Source organism: Falco biarmicus, chromosome 13, assembly GCF_023638135.1.
Source record: "Falco biarmicus isolate bFalBia1 chromosome 13, bFalBia1.pri, whole genome shotgun sequence".
Taxonomy (NCBI): Eukaryota; Metazoa; Chordata; class Aves; order Falconiformes; family Falconidae; genus Falco; species Falco biarmicus.
In genome coordinates, this window is record NC_079300.1 from 5056083 (window position 1) to 5073587 (window position 17505).

At 36.8% G+C, this 17505-nt stretch overlaps 1 protein-coding gene across 4 annotated transcripts in view; it reads left to right on the forward strand.

Moving 5' to 3' along the window:
• SERPINI1 (serpin family I member 1) overlaps positions 1–17175 on the forward strand; it is a 50799-nt gene extending 33624 nt beyond the window's left edge. For all 4 annotated transcript variants that reach the window (XM_056358249.1, XM_056358250.1, XM_056358248.1 and 1 more), the window contains exons 6-9: positions 6957–7054; positions 13203–13289; positions 14559–14648; positions 16420–17175. In XM_056358249.1, the coding sequence (XP_056214224.1) occupies positions 6957–7054; positions 13203–13289; positions 14559–14648; positions 16420–16496 (352 nt within the window). In that variant the 3' untranslated portion in view covers positions 16497–17175. The remainder of the gene's footprint in view (positions 1–6956; positions 7055–13202; positions 13290–14558; positions 14649–16419) is intronic.
• Positions 17176–17505: the final 330 nt, after the last annotated feature.

Below are 17505 nucleotides of genomic sequence, written 5' to 3' on the forward strand. Positions count from 1 at the left end.
TATGCTTGACTTAGTAACAGAGTTGTTTACTACTAAATGTCGCTAATAATGTATAGTTGGATCATGATGTCCTTCGAGTGATTCATAATGATTTCATTGAAGTGTTTATATAACAACATGGCACAAGTTTGATGTGGATCACTTCTACTTATTCTACTTTAGTAGCACTGTGCAGTGGGTACATGGCAGCAGAAAAAAATAAACCATAGTAAATCCTTTTAATCATTAAAATAGTTCTTTGGTTTCAGGTGACTTGGAAATTTGAGTTTGTTACATTTCGCATATAAAGAGAAGGGCAAGAATCTGCAGTTTATCAGCTTCCCTTCCAAAGCAAAGGCCACTGTCAGGAAGCTAACTCCAGCTGAGCACAATAAAACAAGGCTAGCCAGGATAAATTAGGCTGAGATGGACTGGTGCTGTCAGCATGCCCTGATTCCAACTCGCGATGGAATTCCACTTCTCTTAAAAGCTGTTAGGCTTGGAGTCAGAGTGGCAAGGGAACAGCAGCATTTTGGGTTATTTTTCTCTGCCCCATAGTAAGAGTTCCTTTCCTTTTTAAGTAGTGTTTCTTCTGAAGAAGCAGGGAGAGCAGCAAAGAGCTGCATTGCAGGTTTTAAACAAACTGAACCTACTATAGGCTATTCCTGTCGTTTTTGTTTGTTTTTCTCTTGGAGCTTCAGGTCCCAGGAGCTTTAATATTAACAATGCACTAAGATGTAGGGGAGGGGCATTTCTCCCAGGCTATTTCTTCTGCAGGCTTGGGCAACACTTACCTAGATATTAATGATAAGTAAAATATGAGGATTCTTCAGTCCCCTAAGCTTTCCTTTTATAATTGAAGCATTTCACAGCCTGTGCATCAGGTGCTGAAGTTGGACGTCTTCTGTTGAATTTCTAGAGCACAAAATCTGCAACAGAAGTGTCTCTCCATTGATCATATAGGGAAGGTATGAAAACTAGCTTCCAAAATTAAGAAGTCTGGGTATCTAAAGTTAAATGCATGAATGTCATTGAAAACATATTAATTACGTTTATAACTTGAATTAAGTTTGTAGAGGTAGTTTGGGGGTTTGTTTGCTTTTAACTAAAAGCAGAAAACGCAGTATTCTCTGTAGTCAGGTTCTCGGGCATGAGTTTGAGGCCTAGGTTTTGTGTGATTGAAAAAGTATCCTTACTTATGCCATCCTTAGGCTAGTTGTCAAGCCTGTCACTCTTACCTAACAGCCTCAAATAACTTAGTGAACACTTGTGAATTCAGGCAAAACAGGTACAACCAGGTGCTGATTACCTTCAGTATTTTCAGATTATAAAAGATAACTATCACAAGCTTGAAATTCTGTATAATATTACTGCAGTTTCCTTACAAAAATTCAAAGAATAATTGCATGCTCCCAAGGTGTTGAATTTCCATTAGGGATTCAGAGGTGATCTACAGGATTTTATCAATGCTCTAAATAAACACTTCATAAATATTTTATGCTCTGACTCAGAAAGGCATGTTACGAAATGTGGCCTGCAGGCTCTGTCCACTGAGAAATTGAAAGCAGCAGTGGAATAAAATTAAATTTTTATATCCCAAAAGATGCTATCCAATTATAAAGTGAACATTTTTTAAACTTATACATTTGTAATAGGGTCTGAATGAGTAGCCAAAGCAGAGTTAATCACAACTTTCCAATTTCTGTCTGCATTATCTGTGTGCAAATGAAATTGTGTATTATTCCTCTTAATAGCAAAGGAGAGATTTGTACAGAATTGTTAAATTATACTTTCTCATTTTCATTTTCAAATCGTTGTTTCCAGCTTAACCCGGACTAAAGTGATCAACATTTTAATCCACTTTTTGCATAGGAGTGAAACAGACCACGAATCTAATTTACAAAGCTGTCTCTCTAACATAATTATTTGAAGAGCATAGGAGGAACTAGTACTTGATAACAGCAGTACAGTCTGCACATCTGCTTTAAAGGATTGGTCCATTATGCCCAGCTCTCTTTAAAGACCTACTTGCTTTTTTGTACACTTAAAATATGTTTAAAATGCCGTAGATGGTGTTGAAATTATAAGGGTTTTTTAGTAGAAGTATACTTAGCCAACTTCTGCAGCCCATATTTAGCTTTGGATAGAAGGACTTTGGCAGAGAAAGAACCATAACCTGCCTTGCTTCACTTGGTCAGAGCATCTGTATGAGGTTTTTTGTTTGTTTTTTTGCTGTTAGTGGAGTATTTTTGTTGCTTGCTTGTTTGTTTGCAGGCTATTAAATCATGCGGGCTAGTTCTAGCACCTCAGGACAACCTTGCTGAAATTCCAGCCGAAATGCAGGAATTGCTATCAGCTGGCAGCTTTGTATTGTAGGCTGCTTGCTAGGTTAAAATAGTGATTCAGGTCTGGAGGACCTGTCCTCTAAGCAAGAATATTGTTGATTTTAAGGAATGGAGCCATTCCTTTGTTTGCTTTTTGTTCTGCAGAATTTAATATGTTGGAACCAATCTGAAAAACTGGAATTCCTTGCTTTTGCTCATTCAAAACTCAGAGTAATTTTTGAAATTATAGCCTTTGGGCTGAATCACACTAGGATCTAGTTCACTTCTGTTGTGTAACTGGAAAAGCGTACCCTAATGCTTCTTGATTCTGTGGATCCTGAGCATCTAAGGACTTCACAGAAAATTCAGCATTTCAGAAGGGTTGGGCAGCATCATAAAAGATGAAGCCATCCTTTTTTCTGTCTTGAAAGTCTGTAAAATAGAAGAAAGATGGCCTGATATGGTATGTTAATGCTCTATACAAACCCAAAAAGTTCAGATGCATAACTAAGGAGTCTTTTGATGTCATAAATGCATCAGTTTAATGCTGGTATAAATTTTAAATTTCACGTAAACAACATCGTTCTCAGTCAAACTCTCCAGAGAACTGTTTGTTAGTTTCTAAATCTACTTTTACTTCCTAAGCATCTCATTCTGTTCTTCATTTCATGTGGGAGAGCTCCAAAGATGGGGAAATCAAGGGAAGTATATTTGTTCAGCTATTTGGACTACATTTTACATGTAGGAGGTAGAAAGATTTTACAAAAGAACATTGTAAAAATAACTATAGGTAAATAAATATATACATCTTCACTTCTCCTTGACTTTGGCTAACAACTGGTAAACAGTCGTTATCCCTTATTAATACTTTTCTGCTCAGTGTTGGAAGCATATATCCATGAACATGTGTGTTGGTGAACCTTCTAGGACTGCTTAAGTACAGAAGCTTTCCTCTCAATTCAGCATACTGGTCTTTCTGTTCTGGTCCTATGGTGAAAATGCCTCATCTTTTCTTCAGTGGTTGTTTCTCGGGCTTCCCTTTGTGGTTTTTAGTGCTTCCAGATGCATTAATTCCATGACTCCTGATACTGAAGTATTGAAATTGATTTTCATAGTACTTTTACCATCCGAAGCACCTGAAAGGTTGTGGAAAAAAAAGTGACCATCTGGTTCATTATATGCAACAAATGCTGTAAATAACCATGTGTCAGTGCTAGTATCGTGTCACTTGGCATTTCCAAAGTCTAGAGGTACAGCAAGTACCTGGCTAGGGAAATGAGATTGACTGTCCCTTCTGTGTTCTAGGTTGTCAGCTTTGATTTTGAATTCCTGCATCAGTGTCTATAAAGAATGCAAAGAGATCCAAGTATGACTGTGGATAACTCATACCTAATGTTTATGTCTGATTGCATAGCTTGAAATTAAATTTCAAAGTGCAAAGCAGCCCTATTATTTTTCAAAAGAAGCTGATTCTGATGTCAGCTAAAACATGTGAAATATTATTAATAGCTTGTCTGTAACACTCACTGCTGTTCAGGCTATGTGAGAAAAGAGGGAAGATACTATTTTGAATAGTACTTTAGAGTGGGGTTTTTACAGTATGACAAAACTAAGAGGGAAAAAGGGAAGTAATAAGTTTTATTTTTGTACAGAGGTAATTTGGTATTTATACAGCTGATGTGATGGGGTTTATTTGTCATAATAAACAGGAACTCGCTTCTGTAGATATTGTAGAGATCTTTACTCATCCACCTGCTTAGTATTTGCCTTTCCCAGGGGGTTCAGTCAGGGGATATAGCCTCTGTGTAGTAGTTGAGTGACTGCTACTGTCCTTCATGGAAGTATTTTGTAACAATATTATCAATACTCTTGTTTGCATTTTCTTTTTTTCAGATGCATATTTAGCTGAGGCTTTATTGGTTGGGCTGGTTGGTTTTTGGGATGGGTTGGGTTTTTTTTGTGTGTGTGCGCTTTTTTTTCCCCAAAAAAATCTTCCAAACCTTCTCCTTGCAAAGTATGCGAAAGCATCTTTTGTCATGCTTTCTTTCTGGATCACAATTCATTGCTTAGCAGATAAGTATTTCTTCTGTGTAGTGGTCCAGAGACTTAAACCCACCTGATTTCCATTGATATTTTATAATGATTCTCTGAATTTGGAAATAAATGCTTTATTGCAGTTTCCTTATTTGTGACATCAAATTTTACTTTTCATGCTAACTTTTCTTGCTATCCTGTCCTATCCTGATATTCCTTACTAGTTTGACATTGCTAGTTAATAGCTGAATTGTCTTGAGAGCTTGATACATTCAATACTAACTGTGGTGAAATAAAAGCCAGAAAGGGAAAAATACACCACGCTGAAATTTTTATAAAAAGCATTTTAACATTTATGTACCTTTTTTATTTGTAAAGTAGGTACAGTTGAATGTGTTTTTCAAAATGTTATAGTTTTAATATAGAATGAAATGTTTCTGGATTTATTCTATGTGCACAGATAGGACCTCTGTACTGTGTAACTAGCATTAGGAATCAAATTTCAATTAATCTTTGTTAGGGTTTTTACTGAAGTTTCTAAAATAGATCTGTCATACTTTACAAGTGTGTAGTGAGAGTAAAATTGGTCTGTAGTTTTGGAGCCTAGAAGCCAGGGAAATTTGAATGAATGGGCAACTTGTAGGTTTTTCTCTTGGCTTAAAGCTGAAATTCTGCATAAGGTCTTGCAAGCTCACTGCCTCTTGTAGTTTTTGACCAGTGTGAGTGTTCACAGCTTTCTAAGAGGACAAGAAAGCTAACAGGACATTTCCATTTCCTAAAATCTTACTGGCTGTTTTCAGGTAATCTGTGTACCTACATCTCATTCATTAAGGTAATACTTCTTTATTTATTTTTAACAAATGCTGCTACACTGACTGATGCAGATTTTGTCAAAACACCATAAGCAGCTTCTTCCACTACATAAATCTTTGTTGATCTCTTGTGAATTTTTTGAGAGCTGCCATAACAATAAAATCACAAGTATCAGTTCGTGTGCTTTTATTTCAGGCATATCCTGGAATTCATCTGGACAGGGTACATGAACACTTGCAATGTGATTTATTGATCTTAAACTATCTCTGAATCTTATTTTAACTTGCATAAAATTCTTCTCTGTGTGTGACTAATACCTATTCCATCATAGATTTTTGGATTCTGATGGCTTTTCAAAGTTCATTATGAACGTAGATCATGTATGGATTTTTTTTCATTTTGTGTAAATGTTGGAAGTGAGGAAGATTCACTTGACTCCTATCCAGTTGTCTTTTAATGGCCAGATTATTCTTTTTCAAGTTGCCAAGGTTTGTACGTATCGAGGTATCACACATCTTGGCTCTTCATCAGCTGTTCTCTGCTCAGATTCCTGGGCTATGCTTTCTCCTGAAAAAAACATGTTCTTCCATGTAGCTGAGGAAGCTTAATCCTGAAAAAGGAAACTGCACAGAAGCATATTTTATTTGGTTCTAGCACAGGGAAGACCTGTCACTAAGGACTGCAGTGTAATTGCAGAGTTGTTTCTGACTGAATGGTTTCCTGGAGAAACTGTAACACTGGCTTAGGTACTATAGATTTTGTGTTGTATAGTTAGAGCCAGTCACTGTCAGCATAACGTAAATCACTGATAACTTATTTGATCATTCTACAGAGAACCTGTAACTCATCTATAACAGACATTTATGATCAGTGGTTTGTGTTTGTCTATAGACTTCTAGTATTTTCCGGTTGGGGCTGCTGTCATCATCTTTATTAATATTATGACATATTTTTTTGTTCTTCTAGTTGTCCAGTCTGTTTCTGGCCATACATAAAAGAACTTGAGTCTTTTTTTGTCTTGCTGACACTAGGCATAATTTCTAAAATGTTGGAAAAGCAGTCTTTGTAAATGGAACAGTCTTTTGTCCAGAATCTTGCCCTCGGGATAAATCTCAATTTGACCTTCCAGCACTGTAGCATAGCATAGGACATGGGTTTGCAAGCTACCCCTGAAATCCTGCCAGGTTATACTCACATGTGCATTTGTGCTAACAACTATTTGTTTTCCCCATTCTTCACTCATAATCAAAACCCAATTAAAATTTTGCCACCAGAGTAATTAGCAGCTGAGTCAGAAACGCTTTATAGGCACTTTCATAACTGCTGGTCTTTGCTTATACGGTCTAAATAAGAATGGAGTATCTCTCTTACTTTCCTACTCCTCCTTTGGCAGCAGCTGTCTGTAAAGTTTATGCTGCCCTTTGCCTCATTTGATATTCTATTCTAGTATGTTTACAATTAAATTTAGTTTTTATAGTAAACCTGTTGTATAAGAAAAGTAAGCATTTACATTAGCTACTGCATAATGTTGCACTGAGGTTTTATGGTTGGGGACTGTACAATACCATTAGCATATTTTTGATTGCTTCTGCATTCAAAAAAAAGATAATCAAGCTGTGAGACTAAACTAAATTGTAAGCATTTCTGTAGAGGGTGTCACTATACTATACTACTAGAACCTAATCTCCTACTTTACATTATTTATCTTGATGTTTCTGTTGTCGTTACCTAGAAATTTTAACCTTCTAATAACCGTAAGTATTCCTTACATGTGGGTTTTTTGTAATTTTCTATTACATTCTCCAGGTTCACTGTAGAACAGGAAATTGATCTGAAAGATGTCTGGAGAGGTCTCGGAATTACAGAGCTGTTCAGCAGTAGTGCTGACCTCACTGCGATGTCTGGTAAGAAGTTCTTGTGCTGTCTCTGGAGCAATATGAGGAAGTAGTGAACTCACCTGAAGATAATCAACGAGCTCTTCAAAGTGATTTTATGGAGGGGAAAAAAACGAAACCTGCTAGCAATTTTTTGATCCTTTGTGATTTTTGCATAATGGATTTGTGTGCTCACAGCAGGAGCAGTTGAGGCAGGGAAGAAATCCATCAGGGGGGGTGTGTGGGTTGAGGACAGTCGACACGGGGAAGTTCACGGAGTATTTCAGAACTGGATCTCATTAGAAATGTAGAGGAATTGTAATACTATGCAAGAGGCAGATCCACATTAGAGCAATATATGGCTTCAGTGCCTTGATGGGAAGTGGGATTGGCCCAACAAGGGGGTTGTCATCTTTTATCTCCAGAGGCTATTTGTTCACAGCATTAAGAGCATTAAGCTGTTGTACAATTAGTCATCTCCCCAGATACCCGCTGTATAGAAGCAGCACAGGAAAGAGTTCTGAGATAAAAGCAATTTAGTCACATACACTGCTTGCTATTTCACTGTGTTGCCAACTCTTCAGCAGTTGAAATATCCAACACATTTAGAAATTCAGGTGGAAGTTAGATAAAATACCTCCTAAAAGATACAGAAGTGGCACAAAAGGTAGAGTAATCTTTGCCTGAGAAGTTGCTTCATTTTTGCATAACAAAAGTAGCCACACAAGCAGTAATTTAGCATTGTCTGTCTAGACCTGAATTTTGGCAAACCCAGTTGCTCTCTATCTAGGAGCATGGGCCAGTGTGAGACTGCTGTCATTATTCTTGTAGTTTATGCTTATATACTGCTCTCTCTTCGTTGTGGTGGTGGTTTTTGGTTTTTGTTTTTTTTTTTTTGCTTTGTGGGTTACTGCTTAATCAGCCAGATAGGTCCTTAGCTGGTGGGAAGTACCGGTTCTTAATTGTCGGTCTCAGGAAGTGACCACACCTGTGTGTCTTATTCAGAATAGTGGTGATGAAGGCCCATCTTCCTCTTAAAATTTACAGCAGGTTTGTGATTTTCATATCTTTTGCCTTTTACTAAGTTTGAAATATTGTTTATAGTGTATCACATAGCTTTTTCCGATGTTTTGCAGCTTTCACTTCTTTAGTGAATTTGTGGGAAAAGCTGGAGTTAGCTAATGTGAAAAGAATTTAAATAAATGAAAATTCCTTCTTTAAAGAAATACTATTTTTCTGAAGAAAAACACCTTCAGTTTCTCAGCCACCTCGAAGAAGAGTAAGCTGTCCAATAAATTCTAGTCTATATACAAAAAAGTATTTACTTGAGAATGGAACTAAGGAGAATGGAAAATACACAGGGGAGATTGAATCACAAAGGCAGTGCTTGGTTCTTATTTTAATTCCATGTAAAAATCACCTATATATCAGGAACTAATTCTGCAGTCAAGAGGTTAGCAGAAAGAATGGAACGTGCTTGCATTTTAATCCATTAGACTAATGATTTGTGTAAAATTTTATATTTTTGACAGTTGTACTGTACAAAATCAAAATGCCATGTTTTGCATGACTGAATTAACTCCTCTGCCATTTAAAGAGGAATTTGTGTGTTCTGTAGAGCAGTGTATAGAGAGAATTCATGAGTTTTACTGTAACAGTCTTGCTTTTCACTTAAAAGGCCATGTGCCACCAGGTGATGAAAAGGTCATTCATAAATTTAGAATAAGAAAATGTTTTTGAAGTAATGCGTTTAATGAAAACCCTGCTGTTGATGCTGTGGAGATGAAATTCCAAGTAATGAAAATACAGAATGTTTCCTATTTCTAATTTTCACAATGTAAAATGGGGAGGGAGGAGGAAGGGAAAAAGAAAATAATGAAGAAAAAATTGAAAAGCATGCTGTTACAAATTCCTGAACAGTATGTCAGGTAACAGGGAAGTTGAAGCCACAAGTTTACATGCATCTCAGTGTCAGCCCTCTGGAAAATTTGGTACTTCATGGAACCTTAAATACAGATACTTGAATACAGTGTTTGTCTGGACTCTTAATTTAGGAAGATTCAAATCATAAAAGAAATCTAAAGAGACTTTTGAGAAATTCTGTTGCGTTTAAAAATACTCTTCTCCCCCTCTCCTGTTGCTCTTGCTTTTGGATTATTGACAAGCAAAGCCGCCTGCAATTTCAACAGCAGCCCTAATCCTGTAGTCAGATCCAGCACAGATTGTTGAGTTCAGTTAAATTCTATGTGGGTTTAGTGGATATAAATCAAATTGCAGGATTACAGACTTATTTTTCAATATTTAGAATTCTTTTGGGTTTTGCACTCAATCTGAAAAATGGAAGTAGACGAGTCAGCTTTTGCTTCTATGGATTGTGAGCAACCAAAGAGAAGACAGTAATCTAGATGTACATTTTAAATTTTACTCTCTTGCAGAAATTAAGTTCTTTGTGAATTTATACAGGTGAGTAGGACAACATTCTTATTTGGCTGCCTAGTTACATGTTGACATGTCTTACTTGCATCTCTGATTCCATCAGCTGTTCCAAATAATCTTGAAAAAACTTCTGGTATTTGGGATTTTGTAATTTACACAGTGTGTAAACTTGCTACTTGAGTATTTCAATACCACTTAGGATTTACCCTTGAACTAATCTCAACACTAAAATTCCCCTTCTCTTAAAATTATGATATATCTTACTGTTGTACAATGCCTTACATGGCAACTACTTTTAACCTCAAAGTGACCAGCATTTCAGTGAGCAGTGAAATGGTCTTAATGACTTACTTTCACAATATAAAGTAGTTAGAAGAGCATCAGTCTAATAAAAAGCTCTTCAAAGTCTTGACTGATGCAGGTACAATTTTTCTGGGACGACCTAACCTAGAAAAGCCAATAAACCTGCATGTTTTTTTGTAATGAGACTTGCAGAGCAACCATTTGGCAGCTATGAGTAGGAGTTTGCAAGCATATGGAGTGTAATGACAAATGAAGTGTGATGCTAACGGAGTCATGTACATTAGAAGTAAGCTTCAGATTGCTCCCACACATTAATGGGTTTCTAGGCTAGGGTGCTGCAGAAAACTTAAACTCTGATACCAGATCTCCATGGGACTCTTCTGAGATGCTAACAAATCATTCTGGTTCTTAAAAAACTCTGAATCAAAGAAGCTACTAGAGAAAAATGACGTGGTAGTAGATACCTAGGTAAGCCCCACCTTATCCACAGTGAAAGCCATAAAGGAAATATGTATAATAATGCCAAGATCTGTAAGATATTGAAGTACTGCAGTCAGTGACTTCACAATCACAAAACAGGGCAAAGAGGAGACTACCTGAACGTTCAGTGACAACATTATGCTTCCCTATGAAAATAGGTTAATTCACTTCAGGGAGAAATGAATGAGAGGGATGTGACAGTGGCAATAGAAAGAGAGGAGTCTAGAGAAAGTAAATTGGGATCTGGAATTGTTCTTTTCACCAACCAAGGACAAAGATATCCAGTGAAGTGAAAGGCAACAAATTGAAACCAAATAGAAAGTACTTCTTTTATGGAAGACTTAACCACAGAGATGTTTGCTGGATATTCCTTAAGGTCATGAGTTTGGTAGGATTAAAAAAAAAAGAATTGCTTCAAAGCAATCAAAACTGTCTGTACTGCATTGAATAAAGGCATTCTATATTCTGTGGATTAGAAACTTGGTTTAGGTTATAAGGCACATGCTGGGTGAGAGGATGTGTTTCTCTTGTAAGTTGTGCTGTAGTTTTCATCTGTAAGGCTTCTTGTATCTTCTGAAGCCACAACAATATTATAGTTATTATTATAGTATTATGTGAGTTATAGTCTCACAGTGTGCTAGACTAATTGGATGTGCTGGTCTCAGCTTCAGTGGCACTTCTTTTATTCCTGTCAACAAAATATTGCTGAGGTTTTTTTAATACTCAGACCCTGAATATACTTACAAGTAGGCCTAATACTATACCTGATGTACCTGAAGGTAAATGTTAGCAGTGTTCATGCTGTCTGAATTAGGGTCGTCTATAAGCTCATCAAGCGGAGACCAGTCTTCTGAGGGGCTAAGTGTTCTGACCAGAAAGGTATGTTGGGAGTACCATAAACAACACCCACACTATGCAAAAGAAAGCATTCATGATGAAAATACAGACTATTGCTGTGAATATTACAGGTCACAGGAGCAGACTTAAGCGCTGTAATAAAAAAAAAATGTGATTGAAATACATGATTAGGCTAAGTGGGCATTTCTTTGTTTGTTATTAAACATTAAAAAAAACCCACCACGACAGAATTTAAGATAAAGAGCTCCAAGCCAGCATTTTTCTGTAAATGCTGCAAAGTTACTGTTTTCTTTTGCTTTGTGCCATATAGCTCAAATGCTTAGTAGAGCTTTGAAATGGACTCAAGCAAAGATAGCAAAATACAGCTGCATGAAAGGTAAAACTTGCAGAATTGACCAATAAACTTACCAAGAATCCTGTTAACTGACATGTTTACAAAGGCAGTACGCACGTAGCCTGAGACATGCACAACAAGAATTCCAGAAGTGCATGGGTCAGTCACCCTTTTTGCCTTGGGTATCTATCCATTATCACCTGTGTAAATGTTCTTGCACATCCAGTGTTTGTTTTAAAACATTTTTGAAAACCTGAGTTTTAATGGGTCCATAATGGAATGGAAGCTTTAGGGGATGACTATTTAACACTTGATATTAATATTTAGTTAGCTTGTGGTTTATTTTCTATGGGTAATGCTTGAGGCTTAAAGGTGATATTAGTGTTGGAATGCAAGCACGCTGTGTTTTCAGGTGGCCTTTCACTTAACAGTTAACGAGACAAAAGCTGTAAGAATTGTGCTTAGTGTTCAATATAAGTAGATGTTCATGTTCCATGTTTTGAAGTAACACAGAAACTTTATCCTAGCTTTCAAGATAGTATTACTGAAAGCTTGGAACTGAAGCCTAGAACTAGTACAATATTTAGCAATCTAGTACATTTTACTACACATGATCCCAAAGGGAGTGATTTGAGGATTTTGTTGGTGAGATTTGAGTTAAGCGGCTGAACTAAGAGGTCTACTTCAGTTCTGAGTGTATGTAGCATGAGTAGTATGAGATCTACTGGGGAGAGACATTTTAAACTGCTGTCTGTTGTGGGTTTGGCTTGCATTAGTACTACGACTAGTGGCTGTTGTTGTGAGAGCCAAAATAAATGGGCAAGAATTAGATTAATAGTCCCAAGCTTTCCCTCCTTAGTCAGCCTTCAGCTAGAGTTTTGGTGTTGAACGTTTCGTTAAGGATCAGAAATTCAAAAGGGTCTATCTGTCTTGCTGGGGTGATTAGATTAGATTTTTCACGGTTGTGTATCTCCCTGTTGAGAAAACTTGTATTCCTTTCTTAACTGCCAGTTGGGCTCTGTCATTACTGGGTATTTTATGCAGTTACAATAAATGTATATCTAATCCTTGTTATGTCTTACCAATGAAACTTAGTCAAACAGATTAAATGGTCTTACGTGCCTTGCTTCCTGCAAGGTGCTGAGTATTCCGATAGGTCTGATCATTTAGCCACTGAAGAAAAGTAATGAAACTGACTTAATCAGGGGTAGGCTTGGACCGAAATTAAAATACTGGCAAAGAAGGATGGAAAACAAGACTGAGAAAAACAATTTCCGTGGTGGTTCTTGTAATAAATATTTATGTTGAGCTTCTTTTAAATATAGTGTCAAGGAGAAAGAAAATACCTGATTTTCCTGGAGGAAGTCGATATTGCACCTAACACAGAAATAAAATTCTTTATGTAGAAATACTTGCCATATAATGTCATAATCCTTTTTCCCAATAGTTGCATTTAAAATCTGGAATACAAGACTGTCTTTTACTTGATCTGGTATACCAGTGCTCTAGGCAGTGCCGAGCTATTTTAATATCATGCATAGTGTAGGAGAACGCTATAAATTTAAGCAAGGTAAGTGTGCTATTAGAGGTATTGGCAGAAGGTATTTTAATGCAGCTGCTATGTACAAAGCCCTTTCCCTTCCCTACTTGGTACAGAAGGTGGGTGATAGTGATGGGGTTTTTGCTAGTGTTTGTTTTTTGATATTTATTTTTTTAATACTTCAGTACTGTTGAGCCACTTGAAATATGTTTCCTTTTCTTCTCCAGATAACAAGGAACTTTACCTTGCGAAGGCATTTCACAAGGCATTTCTAGAAGTTAATGAGGAGGGATCGGAAGCTGCTGCTGCCTCAGGTACCTGAGAGAAAAAGAGAAAAGCAGAATAAAATCAGATGTCTGCTTACTCTTTGTAAATTAATTTTTTAAAACTGACTTGCTGTACAGCCAGGAAAACTAAATAGCATGAACACAAAGCATACTGCTTTTCAGAAGAGAATTGTGAAAGTGAAAAATGTTAGCATTTTTTTAACATGATGTGTTTCACAAAGAATTTTCAACATCCTGTGCAAAATCTTTTTCCTTATTTTGCTTCTGATTATTAGGAAACTACAAACTACAGTTTGTATTTTCTTCATGGGAATTCAGCATTCATAACTTTTTATCTGCTCATTGAGATGGTCAGAGGCATTTGATCCAGAATAATTAGAAGGAGTTCTCAGTTGTTGCAATTGCATTTTAATAAGTTCATATATAGTAATGCAAGACGGGAAAGTGCTAAATGAGAAAACATAGCTGGCTCATATTAATGCTAGGAGGCCAGGTGGCTGGTTTATTTGGTTATCACATGCTTTTCCTAAAAAGGAGTTACATTAGTTGCCAATATGCGTCTTAGGTGATTTCTGATTGCCTCTACTTGTACCAGTCTTTGAGGAAAGGAAGAATTACTTCTCTCATGAATATCAGTAACTGAGTTGCATTGTAACATTAGTATGGACAGAGGTTGCTGTCATGCATGAGTCTTCGTTAGCAGTGCAGTGAAAATGTAAATGAAACACCAGGAAATATTATTATTTAATAATGTCCTGGAGAAATGCATACATCTTAAAATAAAAATAACAAAGAGCCAAATTCTGCCTAATTCCCAGCTAATTTTATTTTTAACCTTTGCATTATTTAAGGACTCAAGCTAAAAGCTGTAAGATCAGCCCATTTCATTGTTGCATGTTCCTTAGTTATTAAGGGTTACCTTTTACTATCAGCTGCAGGCTTGGAGCTGTTTAAAACAGGTCAGCAGTGCTGTCTAATATAACGCATTTTCTTTCTACAAGTGAGCAGGAATCATAACTCCTCATAAGGTTCTGGATCTTAAATTTTATAAGCTGCTCCCTCAGCCTGAGAAATTGTGCCACTCTCCATTGTTAATCATTCTAAAGGCATAAATAGGCATGCGATTATTCTGTAGGTCTCTTTCATTTTTGGTTAGATTTTTCATGCTATTTCTTGATGCTTAGTGCTGAGAATGTGGGACTTCACTGTCTGCTTGTGAGCTTCACATTTCTCATGAAGCGCAGGAGAATGTGCAGTGATATTTAACAAGTTGCCTATGTTTTTTTTTCCCTTTAGGAATGATTGCTATTAGCAGAATGGCAGTGCTGTATCCCCAAGTTATAGTTGACCATCCCTTTTTCTTTTTGGTCAGAAACAGAAGAACAGGTGAGAATATTGCAGACTTGTGCACATTTTTCACAGTAAATCAAGTATACAAAAGAATATAGCATATTGTGATCAATCAACTGGCCTTGTACTCTGAATTTTCCATAATTTGTCCTAAAATACCTAATATTGAAAGACTCACCTTTTTTTCCCCGTTAATGTTGCTTCAAGTAAGACACCAAAACCTGATATAATCCTGAAAAATACTCACAATTATGTGATTAAAATCCCCAGGGAAGAAAACTTCACCATTTTTCTTCAAAGAATGCAGTGTTACTGCCCTGAATATCCATAATCATTGCATTCCGTAAGAGCTTGGCTGTAGTAAGACTAGTGAGATATATTCCTGGTACCAAATGATTTGCATAATGGACAGATATTACAGCTATGAATAATTCTACGGTGCTCTTGAAGTGTTAGGTGGCAGGCAAGGGATGAGAGCAGCACTTATTAGCAAAACAGGCAATGATTAAGTAATTCCTTAGTTTCAAAATTGTAATTTGTCATAATGATGTGAAGTGTCTAGATGACAAAATACTACCGTGAACCCAGAGAATATCATATGGGTCTCTGTGTTGTGATGCCTTACATGTTCTATAAGCAAACTCTGGTAAAGTTCTGTTTGATGGGTTTTTTCTCTATTTGAGATCCCCATCATAGGTATCAATGCTTATTAAACAATTTTGATTGCAGTAATGCTAGGTAGGGTCACTTGTGTGCAAGGCATGTTCACAGCTCTTAGGGTTTTGGCCAAAACTAAGTTGAGTATCCTTGCTGTTGTAGACATATAATTAGGCAAAAATGTATCTGGGAGGAGGGTACCTGCCCTTTTCCCTACTCAATATACAAAAATCTCCCCAGAAAGAAAAGTTTAAATCAGAACAGAGTAGAGCGTGGTAGCCTTGGGGCATTCTTAATGTTGCACAAGCTTTGTTATTGCATGTAGAAAGAGGAATTGCCAACAGCTATAGTTAAAGCCTAAAGTTTAGTACTAATCTAGAAATCTAAGGTTAGAAACCTTTTGGAAAAGATCTGTGATGGTTGTTCTTCTCAAGCATATCCTAAGAGCTCATGATTTGTGTTTAAGCAGGTTAGATAGAAATGTATAAAATGGGAAAGATGTAAATGGTGATTAAATAGCATAGGGGAGCAGTAGTCATATAGATAATTCCTTCTGGTTTGCATGCTCTATGTGAGGTAAATCTGCAAACTCCAAGTATCTATCTATTAATAATCATTAAGTGATTGGTGCAGAGCTTCTGGGACTCATTTTTAACTCTGTGAGGAATGTTGTCCAGCAGCACAGGCATGTGAGGGTCAGAAGTGATCACGAAGATTGCTCTGATTAGGCATTCACACAATTTAAGGGTAGCTGCTACCTTTGGAGCCCCCCAGCCTAGTACTGTGTCATAACCACTTGACATCAGTGGCAGCACTTCATGGGCCTTCATCAGAACCATTGAAATGGAAGTGAACCTTTGTGTTGATTTCAGGGTGGGGGGGTTCAATCAAGCCTTTAGAATAAGTAGAGGGGCACTGAAATGCAGAAGATTCACTGTTCTTGTCTGTACTGTATCAGTGCTGAATACAAAGAGGTCCTCTTCTCTAAGGCTGTTGATCCATTGCCTTTCATAGTTACCAAGTTCTCCGAGACATGTTCCTATAAAAACTGTGCATTATATGCTCTAGAACTTACTATCAGTATTCATCGCTTTATAACCTCAACTTTTCCTTTTGGTTCTGACACTTTCCCTTCCCGCTTTTTCCATAGGTACTGTGTTATTCATGGGAAGGGTAATGCACCCTGAAGCAATGAATATAAGTGGCCATGAATTTGAAAAGCTTTAACAGCCACCAACTGCCAAAAAGAGGAGATAAGCACATAAAGTTTGAAGTTAATATATTTAAGGTTTGCTGTGTTTTTCCCCAAGATATTGTTTAAAAGGCTTTCAGATGTAACTGCGTGCAAATCGGTTTCCAGAGGAAAGCTTACAGTATTAAAGTAATGGTTCTATTTCTGTCATTGTGATTGCCGTGTCCTTAAAATAAAATTGTGTACATGTCAACAACTGTTTCTTGTTCTAGTGAATTGTAAAGCAAAAAAACTGCAAACCCATTATTCGTAATTTTTTTACAGTTGAAAGACTGACTTGATCAATGAGACAGAAGTGGAATGTGTGCAGCTCTGAATAATGCAAATGGCAAACCTTGATGATAATTTATAACGTTGAAGAGCTACGTCTGGAAAATGTGATCTCTTCCTGTTCCTGTAAAAGTAGTAAATAGACTCTGATATGCTGTCTCATCAAAGTTGATGAAATGAATTAAACCTGGTGGATTTTATTCTATAACTGTGTTAGGCTTTGTGTGAACTCTCCCACATGTGATTCTAAAATGTTGCTTTTATGAATGCTCCTGCATGTGACTCTGCAATTGACCTCCAATAAAATTTGATCGCATGAATATTTGAGACTAGTCAGTGTAGAATAGCTATGTATGTGACTGAAGTAAAATAATTGAATAGTAATGTCATTTGTGTGGACATATTTTTCTCCCTCAAAGTAGTTGTTCTACTTTAACCTAAGCTTTGCAGTATCTCCCTTCAGGGGGTCTGGAATGATTTTTCTCAAAGTAATAAAACCCTTAATTCTGAGTGTCTAAAAATGTTCTATTCATAAATAAATGTCTAAAGGAACAACATAATCCTTTTTATTTCCTAACTGTTTATTGAGAATAAACTGACAGAAGAGAATGGCACATACCACAAGTAAATATTAGCAGAGGAATTAGTTGCTGTTTCCATTTGCAAGAGGAGGAGAAGTACCAGTTGTCACCAGAGAGGCATGTAATTATTTCC